This window comes from Botrytis porri, assembly GCF_014898465.1.
Source record: "Botrytis porri strain MUCL 3234 chromosome Unknown BPOR_013, whole genome shotgun sequence".
Taxonomy (NCBI): Eukaryota; Fungi; Ascomycota; class Leotiomycetes; order Helotiales; family Sclerotiniaceae; genus Botrytis; species Botrytis porri.
The window spans coordinates 561,538-586,976 of record NW_024066087.1 but is presented as its reverse complement, the minus strand read 5'-3'; the positions used below and the strand labels follow the sequence as shown (position 1 = coordinate 586,976).

General features: G+C 43.4%; 7 protein-coding genes across 7 annotated transcripts; 4 read left to right on the top strand and 3 right to left on the bottom strand.

Moving 5' to 3' along the window:
* Positions 1–785: 785 nt before the first annotated feature.
* On the bottom strand, positions 786–1,522 carry EAF01_009099 (uncharacterized protein; the record flags this gene model as incomplete). The annotated part of the gene is made up of 4 exons (XM_038917355.1): positions 786–821; positions 883–1,020; positions 1,080–1,262; positions 1,400–1,522. The coding sequence occupies 4 exons, from the start codon at positions 1,520–1,522 to the stop codon at positions 786–788; spliced, it is 480 nt and encodes a 159-aa protein (XP_038766960.1).
* Positions 1,523–4,930: 3,408 nt separating this feature from the next.
* EAF01_009098 (uncharacterized protein) lies at positions 4,931–6,083 on the top strand (the record flags this gene model as incomplete). Its single annotated transcript, XM_038917354.1, has 4 exons — positions 4,931–5,069; positions 5,161–5,373; positions 5,448–5,828; positions 5,884–6,083. The coding sequence occupies 4 exons, from the start codon at positions 4,931–4,933 to the stop codon at positions 6,081–6,083; spliced, it is 933 nt and encodes a 310-aa protein (XP_038766959.1).
* Positions 6,084–8,108: 2,025 nt separating this feature from the next.
* On the top strand, positions 8,109–9,301 carry EAF01_009097 (uncharacterized protein; the record flags this gene model as incomplete). Its single annotated transcript, XM_038917353.1, has 3 exons — positions 8,109–8,284; positions 8,340–8,567; positions 8,633–9,301. The coding sequence occupies 3 exons, from the start codon at positions 8,109–8,111 to the stop codon at positions 9,078–9,080; spliced, it is 852 nt and encodes a 283-aa protein (XP_038766958.1). The 3' UTR covers positions 9,081–9,301.
* A 1,456-nt stretch (positions 9,302–10,757) lies between these two features.
* Positions 10,758–13,375, top strand: EAF01_009096 (uncharacterized protein; the record flags this gene model as incomplete). The annotated part of the gene is made up of 2 exons (XM_038917352.1): positions 10,758–10,797; positions 10,905–13,375. 2 exons carry the CDS (start codon positions 10,758–10,760, stop codon positions 13,373–13,375), a joined length of 2,511 nt encoding a protein of 836 aa, XP_038766957.1.
* Positions 13,376–14,805: 1,430 nt separating this feature from the next.
* EAF01_009095 (uncharacterized protein) lies at positions 14,806–17,841 on the bottom strand (the record flags this gene model as incomplete). Its single annotated transcript, XM_038917351.1, has 2 exons — positions 14,806–17,720; positions 17,805–17,841. 2 exons carry the CDS (start codon positions 17,839–17,841, stop codon positions 14,806–14,808), a joined length of 2,952 nt encoding a protein of 983 aa, XP_038766956.1.
* A 2,263-nt stretch (positions 17,842–20,104) lies between these two features.
* Positions 20,105–22,214, top strand: EAF01_009094 (uncharacterized protein; the record flags this gene model as incomplete). The annotated part of the gene is made up of 5 exons (XM_038917350.1): positions 20,105–20,230; positions 20,379–20,653; positions 20,852–20,904; positions 21,182–21,366; positions 21,423–22,214. 5 exons carry the CDS (start codon positions 20,105–20,107, stop codon positions 22,212–22,214), a joined length of 1,431 nt encoding a protein of 476 aa, XP_038766955.1.
* Positions 22,215–22,769: 555 nt separating this feature from the next.
* On the bottom strand, positions 22,770–25,328 carry EAF01_009093 (uncharacterized protein; the record flags this gene model as incomplete). Its single annotated transcript, XM_038917349.1, has 6 exons — positions 22,770–24,232; positions 24,282–24,342; positions 24,392–24,591; positions 24,644–24,719; positions 24,850–25,148; positions 25,211–25,328. The coding sequence occupies 6 exons, from the start codon at positions 25,326–25,328 to the stop codon at positions 22,770–22,772; spliced, it is 2,217 nt and encodes a 738-aa protein (XP_038766954.1).
* Between the last annotated feature and the right edge of the window lie 111 nt (positions 25,329–25,439).

Genomic DNA, 25,439 nt, shown 5'->3' with positions numbered 1-25,439 from the left:
GCTTAGAGGTTGCAGAGAGGAATATTGGAAATGTGGTCTTCTTTCACCCTTGGTCTTTCTTGTGTCACGAGTCTTTATCGTTGCTTTTGAAGTCCCTTTACATTCATGTAATCGGCTTCCACATCTCATATCGTTGGGTTTGGGATTCAGAGCTTAGGCCAGCACGTGCAAAATCCATATTCCTTTCTCAGACGGGCTTCCAAAAGTTGGAGCTGGATTTGAACATTAGCTAGATTTTAATTTCAATGCTCAGATTAAACAATGATATGGAAATTCATTACTTCAATCTGAGTTCGTGAACCAAACATGTTAGTTGATTTCAAGTTAGACATTGAAATTCACTCTTGAATAGGGGAGAATTTGGCCATTTGTGGGAATACTCAACGTCGGAGTCAAATTTGAACATTGGAAAAATCACAAACTTTTCTCGCACTAGCTTTGGACATCACTGAGTCAATGTCTATGTTAGTCATAAAGATCTAGGTGGCGCTCTTGTAATTGCTTCACTCGTATTTAGACATCTTAGTGCCATCTGGGGTTGCAGCAATAATGTCACTGATTCATATTACATAGCGCAGTTAGCTCCAAATAAAAGAATCACATTAAACTGAGCTTTTCTGTGATTTTAACCCTCTATCCTTATACAATAAAATAAAATCGACACCTTAAAACAAAAGAATTGGCCAGTTGCTTGCGCGTAGTCTATCCATCATGATTCTTGAATCTTGGTGCATTTTCTGGTAATAATATGGAAGCGTTTGTATCTTCGTCTCCGTTTTAACTTATCAATCACAGTTTGGTTTACAATATCCCAATGGCAACTTTGAAGCCTCTCGATTAGCATTTAAGGTTTTGCTGAGGAAAGGAATAGTAACATCTCACCTGTTGACTAGAACATGAACTACCCTTCTGACAAGTTGCATCATCCTGAATAAGGATTCGAGGATCCATCCATTGTGTTGGTTCCGAGCCTGGCGCTGCTGCCACGCTTGTCGCTGCCCAGCCTGGGGCCCACTTTCTCTGTGAAAGTAATCTGTTAATTATTTTTCCTTATGTTTTCTTCCCTTAATGTCACTTACCAGAACGTCTAAGAGAGCTACACCTTGATCCTTAGAAGAAGCTGTCAGATCCAACACCACATATGTATCATTTATACCTCCGTAACTTGGATAACACCAAAGTGACATTGCATATCCATTTTGTCTCCTAAAAGCATCATCAATTGCATTTTTGAGACCAGGAACACATTCAAGGTCCTTAGTCTTGCTCGAGTGTGCGGGGGACGAATCTGTGTTTCCAAAACCATTCAAGTTGAGAACGTAGCTTCCGTTAACGAGAGAATCTGATACTTTCGTAGTGTTGTAAGAGCAGCAGAAGGAAGGAAAGGGTGTTGGCTTACGCTAACAATGTCGGGGGGATCACGATATGTAGTTGTAGACTCAGCAGTATCACGGAGGACGAGGCTTTCAAGAGTGGTAGGGGCTGGTGTAATTTGTGGTGAATAGATCTCCGGGTCACCCATGGCTGTAGTCGAGAGAGCCGACAAAAAAATTGGTAAAAGTGTATAGATAAACATGTTTTGATGAACGAAAGTATAATGTATCGAAAACGAATAGTTGATATAAAGACAAGTGTCTAGATAAGCATAAATGAAGGTTAATTACTTAATATTCTCAAATTGCCCATCTGAGTCTATATAAACAATCGCGACGCAAACAGAAGCGCTTTCGACAGACTTACTCTTGGCTGCCAAGTTTATTGGATCTCAATGGACGCGCTGGTAAGGTGATGTTGGAACGAAATCCTGGGGTATCGTTGAAGCCACTGCGGCCATCTGCTAAGCGGAGGAGCAATGACCCCAATAATTGATGGAGCCTAAATTTGGTACGAAAAATGAATTGCGTCAATGTCAGGTAAGCTTAAAAGAGGCGGCTGAACAAGTTCGAAATGACAATTAGACGCCTCATTTGAAATGCTTTGAAAATATAAGAGTATTGGATCCTCAAACACAAGTACGACTGCAGGGCCATATATCGTCCGATGACTGCGTGGATGAATCCGGAATTGAACGTGCAATACCGATTGCAGAGTGTAGGCAAGGCAACCGTTTCGCCGCGTCGAATTGAATCCTGTATTGGTTATCAGTCTCGAATTGTTGGTAGAGACTTGAGTGAGGCTAATCCGCTTGCACTATCTTTTATGATTTTCAATTCATTAACCGCCAACGGAGTGAGCATCGAGGTCTTATTTTGGTGATTAGAGGGCTTTATGAACGGTCCTTCACCTCCATGACTGAGTAGAATGCTCAGGCAAATAAAGCTCTCGGTTTTTGTGTAAGTTTATGTGGTGTTGATCCGTTGAGATTTACAGGAGACATTGATCTATCGTGATTTACTTGGTCTTAAAAGTATATCGCATCTTCAAATCCGGCTGGCGATTGACAGCAGCTCCTTGATTCGAAAATAGCTTGTTTGTGATTGCCGTTTCCCAGAAGTGCCGACGTGTAGACTGAATGAGGATCATCGAGTACTTTTGCAATCGGACTACCTTTGAGAAGTGACGCACCACCCAATAGCCTAGTGTGCTGATGGTCGATATTGGCGATGTTTAGTGAACTGATGTTGGGAATAGCGACCCGACATGTGAATAGAGCCGATGCGACTAGGCAAGATACATGAAGGCCTTCAATAAATAGTCTCACTCATCATAGGAGTTTCATACCCAGACGAGGCAAACACACGAGCGGCGAATTCTGCGATAAGCATCGCCACAATTCTTCAATTGCCATCTATAGGTCTACCAAGATGAATTGCGCTTTGTAAATTTTGGAATTCAAAAGACCTATTGGCCTTGTGAAAGCCTTCCAGTTCAATTGCTGAAACTATTCTGGCTACTACTTGTGATAATCTTCTTGATGTCACCTCATGATGATCCGGCTATGTAGTCATTGACTAATAAACAAAAATGGCAGAACGAGACCGAGAAATTCGATGGGAGGACTTCAGTCACTAAACCGGCCTCGTGTGCCCAAATGAAATTTGAGGAATCATTACTGTAAACTGATAATTGAACGTTAGGCGTCAAATTGGTGTCGAATCTGGTAATGTATTGCTACCACCCATCTTCATGTTATTAATTTCAAAATTTCTATACCTCTGATCGATGTCTGCCGTGATCCAAGCGACGTTGGCCATTGAAGAACCATGGATGATAAAACTGTAACCACTGAAGACTGAGGGATCACTTGGCCCCAAAGGCGGTTCTCGTTCTCAAGAATTCAATTATTCTTTGGAAGATGCTTCATCATAATATCATGCCAGTGGGAATCAAACACCTAGCAGTCCGTTGAGATGTCCCTACGGTTAGTTCCAGATTCTGGTATCTGGCAATCTGTATTCGACACATGACAAGACTTCTTTGTCCGCTTATTGACATGTTAGATGTGTGCTATAGATGACTGAAGAAATGAATTTTTTCTTAAGATAGGACTTAGTACTCGAGATTGGGTTGAAAATTTTGAAATCTGTAAAACCATATTTAGGAATTCGACTGAAAAATTGCAGCTGTACTGTTCTCTCCGTAGATTATGCAAGACCCAATGGTACAAGGCCGCTTTGAACAGTCTGCGCCATAGTCGAGCTTGGGGATTCAGAGAGAAGCCCAATGATACTGACCAAGCTCAACAGTAATACAGTAAGGCAAGTCATTATAACCCTTGGTCTTCTTATAGTATATGCGGCTTTGGCGAGACTCGTGAGACTGTCGCATGAAAGGAAAATAACTATCTCGAGTCTGTCAACCAAAGGCCTGCGTCACCTGGAAATCCAAGCGTACCTCACTTGAGGGTCATACTCGCCGACTCATCACATGCCATTGGACATTGAGGGCTATCCTTTTCAAAGCACTGGAAACATTAGGACTCAAAGATCATAGAGACCCTTAGGTTTATCGCACAGAATTTGGTTACGTGGATGTGCGAAAGCATTTCTTGAGACTTAGAATATGAGATTGAATCTACAAAAATCCGTCTCGTAACCGCAATGATACAACTACAAGTGATCATAACGCCCTCAGATGGTAGTTGCGAGGCACAACTGTCGCATCATGATCAAACTCATACGTAACATGATATCTGGCCCCAGAAGGTACATCAAACGACGTGACATCGCGTCCTTAAGAATTTTCCATGGACAAATTGAGAACTACTTGATAACGCGAGTGTGTAGCAGATGTGAGGGCATCCATCGACGCATTCAGACCCGAGAGCAACTTGATCTCGGCCACCAAGGCACAGTAACTGTACTCGAACAGGCACAGCTTTCATGCAAGAGTAAGCAAAGCGTGAAGAGAAAACATTCCATGAAATACAAATTCAAACATTTTGAGCCCGCGTGCCAGCATCGCTGTTTTTAAGGTCTTCATCAATGATACTGCCGATCAATCAGTAGTCTTTCACAGAAGTGGGGTTGGTGGGGGTTTAGTGGTGGGGTTGAGAGATATTTCATCATTCCTTCCTCCACCTTGAGATGTAATAGCTCGGAAATCCTACTATCCAGCTGAGAAAAGGCCGGATACCAAAATTCTACATCTCAATCAAAATCTAATATCAAGAAATGAAAACAATATCCCTTTGTGAATTATTGACTATTAATAATTCATCATGAATAAAATTCAGATTCTTGATTTCAAATGAATTAAAATATAGAAAAAATTTACCTCGAATTTTGAAAATCTCGTTTCTAGGTTTTCTCTTACTTTTGCGGATTTGATACCCGGTTCTTTCTCCGGATCGCGAGCCAGGTACTAAATTCCCCCTCCCCCACGTTTAAGAAGCCACGTCTTAATAAAGTCTGCTTGTCCCTTCATTTTCATATCAATCAATCAAATAATACCAACAACATACCAACACACATAATCAAATACAAACACAATGGCCGACACAAGATTCAAGCTCAATACCGGTGCTGAGATTCCGGCATTAGGACTCGGTACATGGCAATCTGAGCCGGGTGCAGTTGCGAAAGCCGTTTCTTACGCACTGTCGATTGGATACAAACATATCGATTGCGGTATGACCTCCTTCTATTTGCCTTCTGCTCTTTACTTTCTACTTCTGTGAAGATGGGAATATGTGTAATACTAGCTAACAAACTCGTGCAGCATATGTCTACGGAAACGAAGAGGAAGTAGGACAAGGACTCAAAGAAGCCTTCGCATCCGGAGTTAAGAGAGAGGATATATTTATTACTACCAAATTATGGTGTACATATCATACAAGAGTTGAAGAGGCTCTTGACAAGAGTTTGAAGAGGTTGGGATTGGACTATGTCGATTTATATTTGATGCATTGGCCAGTTCCTATGAACCCAAATGGTAGGGAAATTTTCCTCACTTACGCCGTTACCCCTTCATTTTCATCGCGTAATAATGTCTAACATTTCAACCAGGTAACCACGAATTGTTCCCCAAACATCCCGATGGCTCCCGCGATCTTCAAACGGAATGGTCTCACACCCAAACATGGCAAGAACTCGAGAAAGTCTCCAAGACCGGTAAGACAAAGGCTATCGGAGTTTCCAACTACAGTGTAAAGAATTTGGAAGAATTGTTTGCGAAGGCTACTATCACCCCAGCCGTCAACCAAATTGAAAACCATCCTTCATTGCCTCAACAGGAAATTTACGATTTGTGCAAGTCAAAGGGAATCCACATCACAGCTTATAGTCCTCTTGGAAGCACTGGTAGCCCATTGTTCACCGCTGCCCCGATTGTTGAGGTTGCGAAGAAGAGGGATGTACCACCAGCTTCAATATTGCTTAGCTACCATGGTAAGACCCCCTTGAGTATGCGACTGCCGTTGTAAGTTATGCTAATAAACAATAGTTGCTCGGGGAAGCTCGGTCCTCGCCAAGTCTGTTACTCTTGATAGAATAAAGGCAAACATGAACATCGTAAAATTGGACGACGCGGACATGAAGATCTTAAATGATTACTCAGATGACCTGGCGAAGAATGGAAAACTCATGCGATATGTATTCCCGGCATTCGGTATTGACTTGGGGTTCCCAGATAGAAAGTCTTAGTTAGAGAATTTGAGCTCATATCGAAGAAGGTTCCTTTAAATGGGAATTGGCAGAAGAAATACCAAGATCCATGAATTGGAGTTTCGCAATCTGTATATGGTAATGTATATAGAAATTAGATTATAATGGGGAGACTTGTTGAGCAGATTAACCTTAGTCTTGGGACTGCCTGCTCTTCAAGCTTCCTCTAAACGTTCCAACCAATCAATCATCAATATCATGACATGACTATCTCATCCTGTGGGAATCGTGAAAGAATCTGATGACCGACTAGTGGAAATATCGAATTTATTTCTTTTCCGAAAAAGCGGGTGAAGAGTTAATAAGTCGAGGTGTCTGCAGAATTTCCGATGCCTAGAAAATGCTCAGGTAGCGGCTCAACACTTGGCCCGAGTACTCGGATATGATACCCCCTAGTAAATATGTCCAATCCAGTGCATTGGAGACGGTAAAGTCAGATTCCGAATAGGCCGTAGAAGAGAATTTCTGAAGGATTCTGAGTGAGGAGAAAGTGGGGTGGAGTGGAGATCTTAAGAGGCTGAGTGCAGCGGTAGTGGGTTGATTCGGCGGTCACAACATCATCCAAGAAATGGAATGAGTTTGTTCAGCTCAACGAACAAGAATTTTCAAATTTTCTAGGCACTTAAAAATAGAACCATGAAGTAGTGGCGATGGGTTGAATTTGAGGTTTGGAATGATAGCTATTGTCCAGGAGAAGGACGTGGCACAATAATTCAGCCAGCATAACTAACATTCGGGATAGACGTCATATACCGAAAAACATAATCAAATGATGATATTGCGTCTAAGCCGTAGAGAAGATGAAATCGTCTAGGCAGCTATTAAAATATAGATTTCTCCACTCAGGTCTCAAAGAATGATATAAACAAATGGAGAACTTATGAAGATATACAGCTGAGCTGCATCAGATGCGTGGCGGCTGTTGTTCGGCTATTAGACAGTGATGCTAAAAATAAAGAAGCTTGACTTCAGGCGATCTGACGCCAGCACTATGATTTCTTCTTACTTGCATAGCTAATTATCATAGGCCAGTTACGCAATAGACCTACACGCAACTCTTTGATTAGTGACACCATTGATATCCAGAAAGCCGCAGAAATAGCTGCATATATTTCACGTGATGTGAGGGGATAGACTAACCAATCGACGTCGAAAAGTCGGCAAAAAGTCGACCTAACGAAAAGTCTAGCTGTCAGTTTGTAGCTTGCTGCAGGGGACAATCCTGAAACATACACAAGACACAAGAGTTATTGAGCTTCGAGAACGACTTCGAGAAATTCCAGTCAATCATGTTATGCCATACTGTCTTTTTTTACGTTGAGAACAACCAGGAGTTGAATCCTTCGTCGCGTGGATTAAAGGCGGGGAAGCGCCAAGGTTAGAGTGCTGATGCTGTTAATGAGGTGTTGCACATGCCTAAATGCCCTATCTAATTTAAGATTAAGCTTCTCTTCAGGGCTGTGGGATCCCGTCCATTATCGAACATAATCTTCACGTCAGTGGTGGACGCAAGCTTTCCCAAATATTGCAGCTCCACAAGTTATTCAGTCATAATTTGTATAGGGAGCAGTGGGAGCCTTTTCTTTGCATAGAACGCTAGTCATTTGGTCGCTAGGCTGGCCTATTAAAGTTTGATGGGTTGAGGCTGAGTGGGATATGATTCATCATTTTGCTGATGCGTTGTCTCAGTAAGTGAAGAGCAAATGGGCAATTATTGATGCGGTACGACATGGTTTTGAATAGGGTGACTGGAGAAAGATTCGAAGAATGGATACGTCGTGCAACCATGGAGCTATTGATTGGTTACAGCTTAAATGGGTATTGTTTGGGATGCGAGGCTTGTTATACACAGCCGTTGTTCTCTTTCTTTTGCTTCAATGTCTCTTCATTGTTGATCTCTTATATATATATAGATCTCTCTCTATTTGTTACTTTCGAGGTTTTCTTCAAAAGCTCCATATTAAACCTTATCTTGAAGTGCATTTATATCATTCTTTGCACACTATGACGAGCCAACATCCTTATGCCCCTTGGCGGAGACTGATCCTCATACCTTGCTGGATCGTTCAAATTCTGTTCCCCGGCTTTACTTTTGGAGTAGTTGCTGTGGCTATTGCTCAAATCATGAGCAATGATTTCGATAATGATGACTATGATAACGATGTCCGGACAGCTTTGAGGTAAGCATATCAACTTTATAGCTTGATTTTGGGCACGAATATTGACAGAACCTAGCATCGGATGGGTCTACATTGTATTCATTGGCTTGTGTATGATACTCACTATTGCAGAGATAGTTCTTATGTTCAGGCACAAGTTGAAGCCCATTGTTTTCCTCATGATGAACATATTCAAATGTGCAAGCTGGACAGCCTTGTTCGCTGTCAGCTTGTGGAACGCTTTCGGTGTCGTTAAGAAGACGATGCCGAGCATTGTTAGTTTAATTGTTGATATAATCATATTGTATGTCTATCTCCCCCTTTTCCTAGGTGCAGAAATTGAAGCCCTCGCTAATATGACCTTCGCAGACTCGCCTTCTATATCCCTCTAGCACATGGCTCCCTGATCATTCACCGCAACCGCAAAGCTGCGCAATATGAACCTGTCGACCTCAAACATAACAGCTTTGACTCCACTACCGAATTATTTCCCGATGCCTTCCCTCAGGCATTCAAGTCCTTGACCAACATAGAAGAAACCACCGACCTAGAAGCAAATGATCACACTACCGGACGACCCCGCCGACTGAGTTACAATCATACAAGAGATACTAGATTCGACTCGTACAAACAAACACGAAGAAGTTTTTCAGATCCATATATTGCTGAGAGAATGATTGCTAGTCCAAGGCAAGCTTCGATATCTACAGTCACGACAAGAAGCAGAAGTAGTACGTTAGGTTTACCGATACCGCAGGTCGTGGTGCACGATCATGATGAATTTATGGAGAGGAATAGGGTCAATGGGATAAATTGAGGGGAACAAACAAGTGCTTATATATGGGTGGCGTTTGGGGACATTTTATGACCGAATGTTTTATACCAAGGGTTTGTTATTGGACTTAAATTCTTATCATGCTTTCTTGTATATATATGGTTGGCTTTGCCATAGGACATTGAGCTCCGGGTGCTCATTTATTCAGATGAACTGGAAGACTATAGATAATTCAATTTTGTTGAATTGCGATTTCGAATAAGATTGCTTTCAAATCCATCTTGCACTGAGGTAAGATATATGCAGAGATTGAACAGTCGCAGCACGTGTGTTAAATTTATTTCTCGATGAAATTTTAAACTTTCAATGCCCCTTCATCCTACGCGAATGCTACTAAAACCTCCCAGAAATACTGGAATACCACAAATACGCTCACAACGCACCAAATTTTTTCTGCAACCATGCGGGTTATAAAAGAACAAATCGCGTTAGACTGTGTTTAGGATAGCTTTCATGATAAGCTCATTCGGACGTTCGTGTTACTCGAGATATGCCCCTAAGACGGATGGAAGTGTTCAGAGTATCGAAACCCTCTTTCTAATCTGCTCATGTCAAAACAGCATATTAGCTTCAGCAGACCAGGGAGGGTCAATTGAATATATTGCTAGCGTCCTTTCACAAGGATTATGGCATTTATGATAGGAAGAGGGCATTGGAAGCGTAATAAAAAGAGTCAAGGTTCAATCATTGTGTTTAGTGGATTTATGTGAAGATTACCGGGGCAGATACTGGAGATTCAGAAATAAATCAAAAATTAGCAGTTTCTAGGACAAACCTTAGGAATATACCCCAACGAAGATCAGAAGAGAGTGGAGAGATTAAAGTTGACCAGGAACAGGAGGGGTACCATAATGGATACTTCAATCGCTTCCGCCAGAACTTGTGAAATTATGAGGGGTAACAATAAACCAATCGGACCTCTGCAGTGGAGTTTGTGAATCCTTACACGAAATAAATGGTTGTGGTTGGAAGAAAACGGTTGTTCCTGAAAAAGGACTTTAGAGCCGAGAACTCTGGATTAATCTACTTGCTAACACGATAAGGTATTGACTGATGATAAACGCTTTCCGATAAGCCCACAACATCGATTGGAAATTTGTTATTGATATATACCTCGTAATGATGGGTTCCATTTAGCAGCTTGAAATAGATTACTACTGTCTGTTTTGAGTGTTTGAATTACAGGACTGAGGACTTCAATCGACGAATTTCCATGCTAAAAAAAGACCACACCTGCAGGTCCCCTTGCTGGAAGCGAGACAACGAATCCCATCTGACGTCTACTAATGCCCAATTGGCCCCGTTATGGTACAGTAGTGCCAGTGCAACGTATCTCCATACAATTGATCAAACGAAAAAGAAGGCTGGAAATAACCTTGGAAATCACTCTGGGCCGTCACAAAACGTGTTTTACAGGTATCCTGAAGCACCAGAGCATCATGTCGTTCACAATGAGGCGAATTAGACGCTTTCCCAGCCACCCTTTTTGAATGAGACCCTGCGCGAAAAACCCTTCACGGCGGCGACCTATCACCAACATCCAGCCATCTTTTCGACCTGCCACTCTTTTAACTCATAGATACTTGCTCTGCGCACAAACCTGGAAGATGCATTCCTTAATTAATTGCTTGTGTTATCATTGGCGGAGTTGCTTACAGGATGATGAATCTTGGATCTTTGGATTTACGAAGAGTGAAGCGTGAGTTTTTCCCTATTCACCTCACCTATTTTCCTACCGTCTATGTATTTTACTTTTTGGGGTTCAATTGCTTTTTTTGTTTTTACTGACATAGACCCTGTACATAGACTCACGACCACAGCTGCAACAAGTGCAAACGTCAGAATTGCTGAGCGGTGTGGATGTGCGCTACGGAGAAAACACACCGTCACTTCCCTCGAGTACTTCTGATGTCGCTACGGTGACACGGTGGGCAACCCCTCCATCTCGTTTTCGCACTCCGGAGCAAAGCCACGAAAACTTGGAAGATTCGGTAGAGACTCCTTTGATCAGTCCAAGTGACTTGAAAGCTTCTCATCACAGATACAATAGCAATATGGTTCGATTTGACGAACAGCAGATAAGAGGTATGGAAGCCGAAGCCTCAGGGAGACCGAGAAGAATGTCGGATCAGGTAGAGGATGAGAGTCCACCGACTCCCAATAATGACGATACACCATTTATCCGATTCGCGATCGATCAATTGACGAGGGATGAGGAAGCGAGACGCGAAGCAAGAAGAGCTCAACAACTCGAGCAAGGCCAACAACCAACCAATTCGCAAAGCTCCGAGGAGTATCCAGTGGAGCGAATTATTCCAGATGATAACCGTTATATTCCCCAACGCCCAACACGAGCAGAACTCGCACTCATCAGGAAACATCGTTCTACGCCTGGACCCGGACGATTATTCGGATTCAACGCTACGCCACCCCTCTCCACACCACCCACCGAAGAGGAAGGGAGAATACCCATCAGAGCACCCCAACCCGCCCGCTCACCTCCTAATGAAAAAGATGCCGAAATATTCATCCCCACACAACCTCCTCCAAACACCAAACGATACCCGGAGCTCAAATTTCTCCCCACGATCTTACGACCTATTTCTTTGCTGGCGATTATTACATTATGTCTGATGATGACTGCAGCGATTATGTTTTGCGCCATCTACGCGAATTATCACAATGGTCTTTATGCATGGAAGACCGGTGTTGACGGGGGTCGATATTTTATCTTCGGATTCTTACCACAGATTCTCGGCGCGTTTATATTTTTATATGTTCAATACGTCATGGGTGCCATTACGCGAACAATGCCATATGTACTAATGGCGATGGAAGATGCGGAGCCCCGCACCAACGCATTATTTTTGGAAGCTTTTCCTCGCCACATGTTGTGGCCGCGATGGGACGGTCCCATGATGATTGATATCGGGGTATCGTGTTTATGGTTATCGGTATTCACGATTCCGCTGCAGGGATGCTTGTTTTCCGTCGTGCTCGTAGAGGGAAATTGGAAATGGACTGCTGTGCAAGGGATTGCGTGGACGTTAGTTGCGATTTACATATCGATGTGTATGGGATTAGTTCTTATCGGAGCTTTTTTCTTCCGTCGAACAACGGGATTATTATGGGATCCGCGATCGTTGGCTGATTTGATTGCGCTATTACCACGAAGCAATAGTCTGAGGGATTATCCAGGCACCGAGACCATGAAAACTAAACGAGAGATCAGAGTTAAGTTAGCCGATCGGAGCGATCGCTTGGGATACTGGAGAACCCCTAGTCCGACACAAGGAATTTTCTATTCGATTGGAGAAACAGGCGCGCCTATAAGACGATATACATTAGAAGGCGGGAAAGCAGAGAGAAAAGTAAGCAGCGGTAGCGGCCTGCCTGATCTGGAAGAAAATCGTCCATTTCTTCATAATACCGCCACTCGATCCCGATACATTCCATGGTTTCTGCGCGATACATTCGTAGTTCTATGGTCTGTTACTGCTTTTTTCCTCTTACTGGCTTTGATCATCGTATCATTCCTTCCATCCACAGCCATACGCCACGGATTCAAACCCCTGGTTATTGCCGATCCCAACGGATCCGGATATTCCGCCGCAAACTTCCTATACAGTTTCATCCCCTCTCTACTCGGAATGATTCTCTATCTCCTCTTCCAGCCCATCGACATGGCCTTCCGCAAACTGCAACCCTGGGCCGAACTCTCCAAACCCGATGGTTCCCCCGCCGTAAAATCTCTCCTGCTCGAATACCCCGCATCTCTCCCCACCCAAAGCGCCATTACCGCGCTTGGAAATGGTCATTTCCGAGTCGCCTGGTTTTCGCTCGTCTCCTTGCTCTTCATCATCCTTCCCATTCTCGCAGGAGGATTATTTTTCCCCTTGACGATCACTTCGGGGGAAGTCCGCATGCTTCCCAATCTTCCTTCTTTCTATATCTGCCTCGCTTTTCTCATCATTTATTTCCTGACTCTTTTGCTCACGATCCCGAAAAGACGCACCATGCATTTACCACATCCGATCGATTGTCTAGCTGAAATAATCAGTTTTGTGCATTCAAGTAATATTCTTGATGATGCGGCTTTTAGCGCTCCTCGATCGAAAATAGATTTGGTAACGAGACTCGTGAGTACATCTTCGCACTTCAAGGGAGAAGGAGAGAAATATGTATTTGGGGTTGGGATGGGGAGAGGTGGAAAAGAAGGCTTGGGAATTGAGCGGTTAGGAAGAAGAGGGGTTGATAATGTTATGATTATGGGGTGATTAGCGGATTGGAGGGCGGATAGGATGATTGGATGACTGGATGATGGCTTATGATTTACTTTTTAATGATTGATGAATGCTTGGATAAAGCTAATGTGATGGATGAATGGACGGGTATTTTGTCTTGGAATGGAAATCTCGACTTTGGTCATGCGCGGTGTTTGGAATTGGGAAAGCGTGGTGATATAAAACTAGATGAAAAAAGATGATATGAGATGGTGTCAGAATGGACGACAGACACGGATATGGACAACAGAGCACGTCGCCCACAGGCCTCCAAGTCGAATACTTGAGCCGGGATAGCGAGGACTGGACTTTATTGCAGTAGCGTCTATAATCTAGTATAAAGAAATTCTTCCTCCACTTGAAGCCATCTTCGAACTTTGCCATTCACCATTCACCATTCACCATTCACCACATCTCATATGTCTACGTGCTTGTAGTTATATAGAAGCGAAGAGTGAAAATAGAAGTAGCACATTCTCAAACCCCTCAGAGTAGCATACGACGAGGCTTATCTCGGACATTAGTATACAAAAGTAGATATTGGGAGGTATCACACAGCAAGTCATCAAGCAAAATGGACTGTTACCATAAAGATTAGCAATTAGGCAGCGCGATCAGCTACTCATACAACAGGATGCTTTTCACACGAACTAGCGACCATTAAAAGCCTTTTCACACGTATGTTGTCCCTTTTCTAAAGGCGTAGAAAGACCCATCCGTCACCATAATTGCATTGCAAAGCCGAATTAGATGCAACCATGATGAAGATATGTGAACGGATCTTCCACTCCAGCTTCAAGCAAAATTGGAACAACAGCAAGCCAAAACCACAATAGTACCAAGCAAAACAATAGTTAAAGCCACCATCTTCTTCGAGAACTAGAAAGCCTTCCCAAATTCGTTTTTCTGGGCTAATCCATATTACCCCTTATCAATGGAAGTTGAAAGCCAAAACCTTCTTGAGAAATGCGGTCAGTAAAGCCAGAAGTTGAAATTCCATCGCCTCCCACTCCGCCTAGAAAATTACATCATCTCTATCAATCTTACAAATGTTTCTCTCTCATTTTCTGAATTATTGCAAGAGCCAAAGAAGATACGCGTAGACAGTAACAAAAAGCAATCGATCGTGCCGAGGAAATAGGATTTCCATCATAATCAAAGAAAAAGGTCGAAAGTGTACAAGCAATTATTAGACGGGTCTTTCCCGCAAGAAAGGACTCCATGATGGTGAAGAGTAATACTTTTGTTGAATAGCTTTAAGAAGACTCTCTGGAACGCCATTTAATGTATCGCTCTTGGGAACGATCGAGTCTTGATTCGTCGATCGGGTCGTTTTGATAAGAGACAGATATCGATAACTAATTTCAGAGGCATTGAGAGGCTCTCAACTATTGTTGTGTGCGTACTAAATAAGCGGTGAGAATCTAGTATCGCTGAATTCGATCGCTACCAGGCGCTGGGGCATCGTTTGATACTCCCCTTGTTTCTTCGAAGAAAGAATCATTGCCTCTTGCACTGGTATCAATGTGCCAGTCTGGACTTTTGGCATATCTAATGAATGGTGACGTGAAATTGCCATCTTCTTGTTGAGCTCTGATGGCGAATAAGTTGCCAAGAGTTCCATCTATTAGTGGAGCGATCACTTCGGGGATGGTTTTCTTTTCCATTCTTGTGATAGTGATACCGGGAAGAGGTCTGTTGTCGAAAAGCGAAATTTTCTTCGTGGGAGGACCGATAGGCCCGAAAGGATTGGTATGGATTTCAATTTCTGCGATATGCTCCTGAACTGTCATGTTCCATCGTTTCTGGCCACTGTAAAACCACTCATCCTTCTCCTTTTGTTTTCTTGCCCGAGCTTCCTCTGGAGTCTCTTCATCCTCAAGAAGTCCCATTTCTTTTTGTACATCAATTGACAAACGAGTGAATCTCCCGGTCATATCACTGGGAAAACCGTGGGGATAGTACTGGCGGGCTTGTTGCATAGAAATTGTATCTGTTGCGCGTGCAGAAGGAGCTTGTGCTGGTACCTGAGCACTATACTGCTCGTTGAAAACTTTTGATTCTTGCCATGGGGAGACAGGCTCGATGCTTGTGTGAGAGTTTTGTTTCGCTCCAACCTGGTCTTGCGTCCAAGCCTCCTCACTATAAGTACTATTCTGTCTATTATTAGCATACGAGCGCTGTCCTGGTGGGCCGGCAGTCAATGGTTGTGGATAACCGGGTACTCCTCGATGATTGGCAGAATCTCTTGAATGACTGTTAGATCCCGAATATGCGTTGTAGAGCGGATTGTATGCCGTATTGGAGATACCTGGTGGAGGGAATGTATAGGTCCGGTCGAGTTCCCCGTTTTTCTCCGCTTGTGTACCATCTAGCATGGTGTTATCTCTTGGGTTTCGCAAGAGGCACTCTAACCGTTGGCTCGCAACTTCAATGTCTTCACTTGACTTTGCAGTCTTGTCGGCTTTGGGTGCTTGCAACTCGGACAATCGACGTAAAGCTGAGGTTTGCATTGGATTCGGGAATTTCGCAAGTCTCTGTAAGGTCTGCATCTTCTCAAGACCTGATATGGGGCCTTGCAAATCACCCCCCTTTGCCATTTCTTGCTCCTCATTCGACATTGACGAGACGTTATTTTGATGGAAAGTGGGAGTCGGTGTGTTGGGAGAGACAGGATAATGACCATTAGATACTCTTGCATTGATCATCCCCTGAAGTCTGAGAAGTGTATGGTTCTCTTGCTCTGACTGGGACAGTCTCTGAGAGGCCCGCAGAGAGCGAGTGGATCTCGCAGATGTAGCTGGCGGAGTGCTGAAAGAACTTGGGACCTGACCGAGTTGTTGCGCATAGTGCATGGAGTTTTGCATATTCAAAGGAGGTGGCGGACCACGGGTGTGTGGATAATAGTTTGTTTGTCTGTTATGAGTTGGATCCAACTGAGGTCTGCGAATAGAACCCTCACGTTGAATACGATTAGGGGCGGAGATTTGAGGTTGTATGTTAGGATTGACACGAGATCCGACAGTAGTGTAAGCCACAGGCTGTACTTCAACTGATAATGGCTCAGGAGAGTTATTGATTGAGCGAACAGGAAGATCTGGATCCCATTCTACCGAATCAAACCCATCGTTGACATTGGTGATATCACTCAAGCTTCTCACCATCAATCCTGTTGATGAAGCAATGCGAGCCATAACTGCTTCGCTCCTGTCCTTGACCGATTGTGTATCGGAATTATCACACTTCAAAAGGTCAAGAGAAGGAGAGTTTAGACTAATACCACTATCAATCGTACAGAGAGTTTGCGTTCTGCTTTTATCAGTGGATAAATGTGAAAAAGACGAAACCCTGGAGACTCCTGGCGGAGGTTGTATAACTACTGTTGAAGGAATTGGATCAATGGAAGGGGTATCCGTCGTAGTGACAGTGGTAGTGGCAGTGGTACCAGTTGTCGTCGTCGTAGCTTCAACAGTAAAAATTGATTGGACGATATTGTTGTTGATATTTTCTTTATTGCTGTCGTCTTCCAAATCCTTCTCTCGCAAGATATCATCAGAATCTTTCAATTCCACTTCGGTAACCTTCAAACTCTTTTCCAGATATTCAATGATTCTTCTTGGTGCCGGTGCGGTGAAAGTAAATTCTGTGTAATTTCGTTTTGGTGGTGGAATTGTGTTGTGGGGAGAAGGGATATCGAGAGATGTTTCGAATTGTGGGGTCGATGTAGGTGAAATAGGACGTGATGAACTTGCACTTCCTACCAATTCTGGATCAATACCAACATCACTAGTAGTTTTACTGTGAACCAAATCCGCATTTACCCCCTCGTTCGTAATTACACCATCATCATTTAAACCTGCACCTCCATTATCGGCATCAATTGCTTGGTCATCATTGATTGTCGATGATGAATATTTTGATTTCAAATTCTTCTTCTTCTTAAAAGTATATTTGAAAGGTCCGAGTGATTCAAGAGTCATTGGCCCTCCTAATTTCACATCTTGTCCTTCGTCCAAGGCCTCATTTCGTCGACGTGATCTTGATGGTCGAGCAGCCATGATATCCGCGTACGTAGTATCAAGAGAGATTGGTGTTGTCGTAGTAGAATTTGCAGGATAATCGGCTCGCAGTGATTGTAGTCTTTTTTCGTATTCCAGTTGATCTTCTATTTCTTCTTGGGCTGATTTTTTGATAATAAAATCTGGTGATTTGATTCCGTTCTCCGAACCCAAATTTGCGTGAACGCTCTCTGCCGGTATGGTTTGTATATGCGAATGATTTGCAGGATTGGGCCTGCTACTGTATTCCCTCAGAGGGTTCGAGGTACCGTGTGAACTGTCTGATATTGAGTAAGCTTGCCATATTGGACCTCGAAGCAAAAGTGAGAATGGAAGGGGCGATAACGATCTTCACTTGTACTTACGAGCTCTTGTAGTGCTACGTCTAGAGCTGGAGGTCATGGTTATTACCAATTTGCCCATTATAGTGATGTCTGTAGTGATCTGTACTCTTTTGATAATCAAATTATGGTGAACGGTCTGGTGGCAGGAAGCTGGCCAAAATATATCAAAGCAAACTTACGATCTTATTTGGACCAGAGCGGTAGCGATCGAAGCCTTTATTGTTCTGGCCAGAACGAACCAGATTGAAAAGAAGGTTCAGTCTATATTTATACCAAGTGTTGTTGCTAATCAAGTCAAGGCGAAATGTCAAAGATTTTGGTAAAGGTTGACCTTTATCCGAGTTCGTTTAAGTTAAATTCAAGAGCCTCCAATCAGAAGGATGGTGAAATAAATTCGCCTGAAGTGATTAAATGGCAAGAGCTTGAAATTAGTCACGACAAAGATTTTGTGATTGTTGAGACGAGAGTAATATGAAAGTTTGAATTAACTAGAGGTACTGAGATGCTAAGATATTCCTAGCAGCAGACATTCCAGAGGTCTAGTCAATACTACAAATACCATATATATGTGAAGCCATGCCAGTGTAAAATAGCTCAGCACAATACACGTAAAGCAGTTCTCAAAGCCACTCCCTGAAACCTCCGTCAATATCTTGCAATGAGATACCTTGCCAACGGCCATCCACTCGGAAACCATCGGCACTAGCAACTTCAACCACCCTTCAGCTAATTGACACGAAGTCATTCTTCATAAAAACAGCTAGACATAGCTCATTCATAGATGTCCGTGTTGACTGGCGGCAAGTGAATATGCTCACTGTTCGTGCCGGCGTTCTAGGTACCTTGCTATCCAAGAATGACAGGCAATTTGACAGTTCTTGCGGCGCTATTTAGGTCAGCAATTCTCAGCATTTGGACTCAAAAATATCTTTTGATCAGGGCGTCATAAGAACACAAGGGATCAAATGATGGTACCACATAGCCACGCCCACGCCCAGGACCTGCTACGCCCTTCGAATCTTTGCATCTTTATCAAACGAGATATTCTCGCAATTCCTCTGAACCACAAGGCAAATGGTCCCAAAGAAGAAGTCTTTTTCAAAGATACTTCGCGAATAGTTATTGGGAAGATTCTTTTGAATGCTAATGCCCCAATCCTTCAAGTTCGAGGCCTTCGCTATTGTGGATGAATAGCTGACTAGTGTCTTTGTATTTCTTTCTCCATATCTCTTTCATCATATATAGAGCATTGGAATCTGTTCCTAGTACATGATGTACACGTTGACTGCTATCGGGCGTGATGTTGATGTAGGAAATGAGGTTAGATGGAAGGTTGAATGGAGTGAAGTCGTGCAATAAGCGCCAGGACCAAGGGCATCCGGTCACCGTAGAATTACTAGCCCATCTCATCACAGTTCGCCTGCGCTATTCTCGTTTTCTGGCGATTGTGAAGTTACATTCCTTTTCAAGTGTGACTTTACAGTTCACACTATACTTGATACATAATCAAATTATGATTTAAACATCCAACAATGGTTTACCATTGAGCTATCCATCGTAAGGTTATGTAAGCCTAGCTCGAAAAGTTAGCCAATCACGTGGTGACAAACATGGTTCCTCCAGACTGGCGTCGGCACGTTTTCTTCTCCAGGAAATGGTCACGTACCTACCGACATAGTTATATCATTGGTCTTCGAATTTTACACCTCCCTTCTGCTTTCTCGACTGGCCAGCAAAAGATACGATCTGTGCGTTTTGCAATCCGGGGAATGATGATATATACTGCAACGAGCGACATATGATATTGTCCCGCCCTCAACGTCTGGAAAATCATGTTCATCGTGGTAATGGTGGTGATCGTGCCGTAATAGCCAACAAACCCATGCTGTTTGCCTTTTTCTTGCGAAAGTGGGCATATCAGGGAATAGCTCTTCATTCAAGATGCACGTTCCGATAGTTGAGGAAGATGATTCGTCGAATTATTCGGTTCTATTCTTCCAACATGTTGCAGTAGCTCGAGTAGCTAGGTATATTGATAAGACAGAGAGATACGATGTTACTCTATAGGTCTCAAACCCTTTCCTCTGCAGTTATATATATGCAGGTCGTCCCTTCCTTTCCATGCATGCATGCATGTATTGAGACAATCTTTCCTCGATACGCCCGCTCGAGATAGCACAGCAGGTCTCATGACATCTTACATGTATGAGTTTATGATAAGATTCAATATTCTTTGAAAAGCTTGCGTTTATTTGGTAGTTTATATCATTTCGATTATTCAATACACGCGAAAGCTTCACGTACAGTTATATATGGAAGACATGGCGGAAAAAGAACCGAGTGTTGAGGTTGCCCCATCTTCTAACAAAAATCATCCTGCGACACCACCGTCTGAGGAAACATACCCGAAAACATCTAAACAGTCTCTTTCGGACAAGTTCACAATTGTGAGTCTAATACTTCCGTTCAATCTAGGCACTTATATTTGCGCGAGACGACTCTGTATGGCCATCCAACGACAGAATGTACAAAATTGAGATGTCGCCTTGTCTTGTTTGTATGCTTTGACATATTGTCTAACCTCGCCCCATCTAGTTTGCGGCTGGAGCTGCTTTAGTATCAGATGGCTACTTCAACAACATCATGACGATGGCAAATGTGATCCTCAAAAAACAATATCCGAAAGAGTATACCGCAGCAACCAGTACTCGTGTTTCTAATTCTCTTTTGGTTGGTGAGATCTTTGATCAAGTGACCATCGGGCTCACTTGCGACTACTTTGGAAGAAAATTTGCTATTATTGCTACAACTTTGACGATCGTATTTGGTGGCATATTAGCCACAGCTTCCAAGGGCGTTACAATAGATGGGTATGTTCTTCTTTGATCAAATCGATTCCTGATAATTTCCAATATCCATTGAATAACTCGAATGATGAACCGTTGGACGTGCCAAAAAGTTCCTTCCTTTCGAAAGCTCTCCAGCTTTTTAGACAACGAAAGTGAACATCAATCTCTATTCCTTTCCATCGATGAAAACGGTGCATCGATATTCTAACTCTCTTTTAGAATGTTCTGGATGATAACTGTTGCGAGAGGTATTATAGGATTTGGTGTTGGTGGTAAGTTCTTGAAATCTCATAAAACGTATCATTGTCCCGACTGCAGTCCAGAAACAAAATACAGCAGTCCAATCCGGAATCCATTTTCAATATCAGATTGACCAAGTCAAATGTGATCAACAGATCAAGAAATACAAAGCATTGAATTTATTATTATGACTTTGGAACATTCAAAGCTTTCAATTTATTAGTACTGCAGCCAGGATTGATGGATCTCATCATCTTGACATTTTGTCCGTTGAGCTTTCTTGTTTCCAGCTTATTAACCCCTTTTCAGGTGAATATCCAGCATCGTCTACTTCTGCCTCTGAAGCCGCCAATGAGCATGCCCCCAAAAATCGCGGTCCCATCTTCATTCTTGTCACCAACCTTCCATTGTCCTTTGGTGGTCCCCTCGCCGTCTCAATCTTCCTCATTGTACTCGCAGCATGTGACTACAAGCATTACAACACGGTATGGCGAGTATGCTTCGGAATCGGTTGCATCATCCCATTATCCGTCTTCTACTTCCGAATCAGGATGCTTATAGTACACTCTACCGCAAGGGAGCCATTAAGAAAAATGTCCCATACAAACTCGTACTACGCTACTACTGGAAATCACTTATCGGAACATGCGGCGCATGGTTTCTTTACGATTTTGTAACATTTCCAAATGGTGTTTTCTCAGGCACAATTATCGCTTCGGTCGTTCCCTCCGATCCAAGCACCGTCGTTCTTAAAACAGGAGAATGGAATCTTCTACTCGGAGTCATCGCATTACCCGGTGTCATTATTGGTGCATTACTCTGCGATCGCATTGGTCGCAAAAACACAATGATGATCGGTTTCTTCGGCTATCTAATGTTCGGCCTCATAATCGGATTATCCTACCATAAAATCACCAAGATCGTCCCCCTCTTTGTCGTTTTCTACGGCCTGATGCAAAGTTCGGGAAACCTAGGACCAGGCGACATGTTAGGACTTATCTCCTCTGAAACCTACGCCACATCCGTGAGGGGAACTTGCTATGGACTTTCTGCCGCCCTAGGTAAAGTCGGAGCCGCAGTCGGTACCCAAGCTTTTACTCCCATCCAAACGAATTTGGGTAAGCAGTGGTCATTTATTATTGCGGCGATTTGTGGCGTGGTGGGAATCGCGGTTACGTATTTTTTTATGGAGGATATCACGGGTGAGGATTTGAGTATTAGAGATGAGAGTTTTAGAAAGTTTTTGGTAGAGAATAGTTGGAATGGGGAGATGGGAGAAGAGGATTTGAAGGCGGCGGTGGATGAAGGGGGGGTGGTGGATTTTGAGGTGGGAGGGAAGTAGGGGGGCAGAGAGGGGGGGGTATACCTATGGTAGGTTTCTTATGGTAGGCAAGAGAGTATAGAAACAGGGAGAGATTGAAGAATCCGGATTCGCGGCTGGGCAGGTTGTGTACAAAACATAACATTGTCAGCGGCTGGAAGTTGGACAGTGGTAGGAGAGTATAGATGTATCCAAATAATTTCAATTCATAATTTTCTATACGGTTTAGATTTCATAGCATTATTCGTTGCGATTACAACAAGAATGATCCGCATGACGGCAAACCACGCTACCTACTCAACGGTCAACCCCTTCGCTAGAGTCTCGGCACCTTGGCAGTAACCTTTCCATCTCATTTCATCTCATCCCACTACAGCCTCAAATCACGCCTGAATCAATTTTCAAGATCTGCTTGCTTGAGCGAAGAATCAAAAAGTGCTCTACTGTTAAGATACCTGCACCCAAAAAGAAAGACACTGAACAAACTCAACTCCTAATATGAAACCAGTGACATTCATTATTCATCTAAACATACAATACAATACAATAAACATTCAACCCAGCCAGCCAAACCCCTCAACCCAAAGTCTCATATCTTTCCTTCGCCTTTTCTTTTGTCCTACCCACAAACGCCTTATAATCACCCTTTGTCTGTCTCTCCGCTTCCTTCATTGCATCACCGAGTTTACCACCCTCAGCCCCTAGACCTACGCCTTGCGTATATAGTTCCGTCGCAATAGCCTCTGTTATTCCTGTGCCCTGGGCGCCCAGGCCTTCTCCCGCATTCCATCCCATTTTTCCCAGTAGTGCTGCGCCTTTTGATTGGACTGGTGCCGCAGGCTCGCTTTGTTCACCTTTGTGCGAAGGAGGACTGGTCGTGGAAGACGAGGTTTTCGATTTATTGTGTTGTGCAGCCGGTTGCTTGGGTTGATTGAAAGCCTGACGACGTTCTTTGGCTCGATCTCTATAAGCGGAGTTTTCGGCCGAGATTGAATCGCTTTCGGATTTCTTCAGCTTAGCTAAAGCTTTCGAGACCAGCTCTTCATTCTTCATGTTATCACGATGAAGCTGACTAATTCTTTCGTGTTTGTTAACCTCTGCTTCTGTCTTGAATTGGCGAGAACATAAGAGACAGCATTTGCGGCCCAGGTCTGCATATGACTGAGTAGGTGGAGAATCTGCAATGGGTTCTGGCGTTGATTTTGCAATTCCAACGGTAGAGTCAAAATCATTGTCCTCAAATTCTTTCGCAGGTAGACCATGAATTTCATTATGTCTATTAGTCCAAAATTGGAGATGTGGCGCTACAACTGTCTTAGTACCAGCAGCAGATTCTTTCTCGACTTTTCTTTTCTTGGACCGGGGTTCTCCATCTTTGCCACCAACAAGTCCTTCATTTGCTGCCGCCGTTGCTGCCTTGGTTCGCTGGCTGTTCGGATTCTTAATAGGAGCTTCCGGATTTACAGTGGAAAACTCGCTGGCATAAGCTGTAGCATCCCAATACATCAAACTAATCGCAGAGTTTGACAGTGGACTGAATGTGAACCTCGCGGTTTCCTCGTTCAGCAAATCAAGGACAGGCACGAATACACCAGCGTGGATGTACGAAACGATGACAGGTTTCGAAGATATCGTGAACTTATCTGTAGCATTGTATTTAGCTAAAGCATTTTGTGCATCCTCAACCGAACCAAATTCAGCAAATCCGTATCGCCAGCTGTCGTTTGTCTTACGATCTCGGACCAGCAGCACACGACGGAGAGAGCCTTCTTTTGCGCCAAGCGAAGCATCACCAGAAGTAGAGGATATTTTTGTCTTCTTAGCTGCGTGTGTATCTCCTGATGTGCTTGCTTTAGTCTTGTAAAGTTTGCACACTCCTTTGGCAAGAATCTCCTCCGTCACGCCAGGTTCAAGGCCTCTGAGTAAGAGAAATTGAGAAGCGGTTTCATCCGGTGATGCATCACTATCTCCAGTTGTAGCGAAGCCTGAGTAACTAGATACATTGCCTTGTGTCACAACAATGCCATGAGCGGTTGATCCTAGAAATGTTAGCGATATAGACTGTGACTGCGACTGGTCGCAACGTACTAGTTCTGGGCCCATTGCACTTGAAACACATCATTCTGTATGAATAGTTCAATGTGTAGCACTAGATTTGATTAACCTCGAGTATCGAAACGGCTTGATATATAACATACAACATCGCATTTCCAATCATCTTCATGCTTGCTTGCTCGTTCTGGATCGGTTTTCTCGCGGCTGTAAGCGATTCTAACTTTGCTAGGTTCTGATGCCTGCAAAGGACCATGGAAAGAAATTGTTGGATAATGTTCCTCGAGGAATCGTTTTGCTTCTGGTAGAGTATAAAATTGCGCAAAGGCAAATCCTCTTGATATACCTACGAGCAAAATGGTGAGATGTAGGTTCCCTTCGAGAAAAATTTAACCTACCAGTTTTCTTGTCCTTAATCAACCTGATCTCCTCCACACCCTCGACTTTGAAGTTTGTTTGAAGTTCTTTTGATATCTATAACTCAAAACAATGGCCATGAGGCCAATCGCTATGCTTAGCCAGAATTCCAAATTTATTCACATTAACACTTAGTCTAGAAGTGGATTCTCAAATTCGATATTAACATAGAAATGGGGTGGCCAACGTCTTCCTGTGTCAAATCTAGAGGCAGTCCCTCAAAGATTATTGTTCGATTTGGTGGTGCGCCATGGTAAGGCGAAGGGCTGCGACTTCCTCCATGGACTGGGGATCTGTATCCCTCACGATCGCGGTCCGTATAACGACCTCTATTCTCTCTGCGCGGAGATCTTGATCTTTCCCTGTCATAACCGCGCTCGTATCTGCTGCCATACTGATTGCGCTCGTCTCGATATGCCCGTTCTGTATACTCCGAGTCGTATTGTCTGCTAGAAGCAGGTCCTCGTAGAGGACTCCTTAAGTTATCTTAAGACATCGATGATCAGCACATATCCTTGGAAATCTGCATGTCCAAACTATCGATTTACCCTTCCGCGATTGATAGGAATCATATCCAGGCGCTCCATGTTGTCGGTATTCGCTCGAATATTCTTGATCATCATACATATCGGCATCAGGGCCTGGTCTGTAAGGTCTGGAACTCATCACGCAGTAAAAGTCATAAGATATGGATTATAAGTATAATCCTGAGTTGTTAAGCCACGAGTATTGAGATTGAGATGGGAAGTATGTGTAATTTAGAGTTAGTGAGTCGAT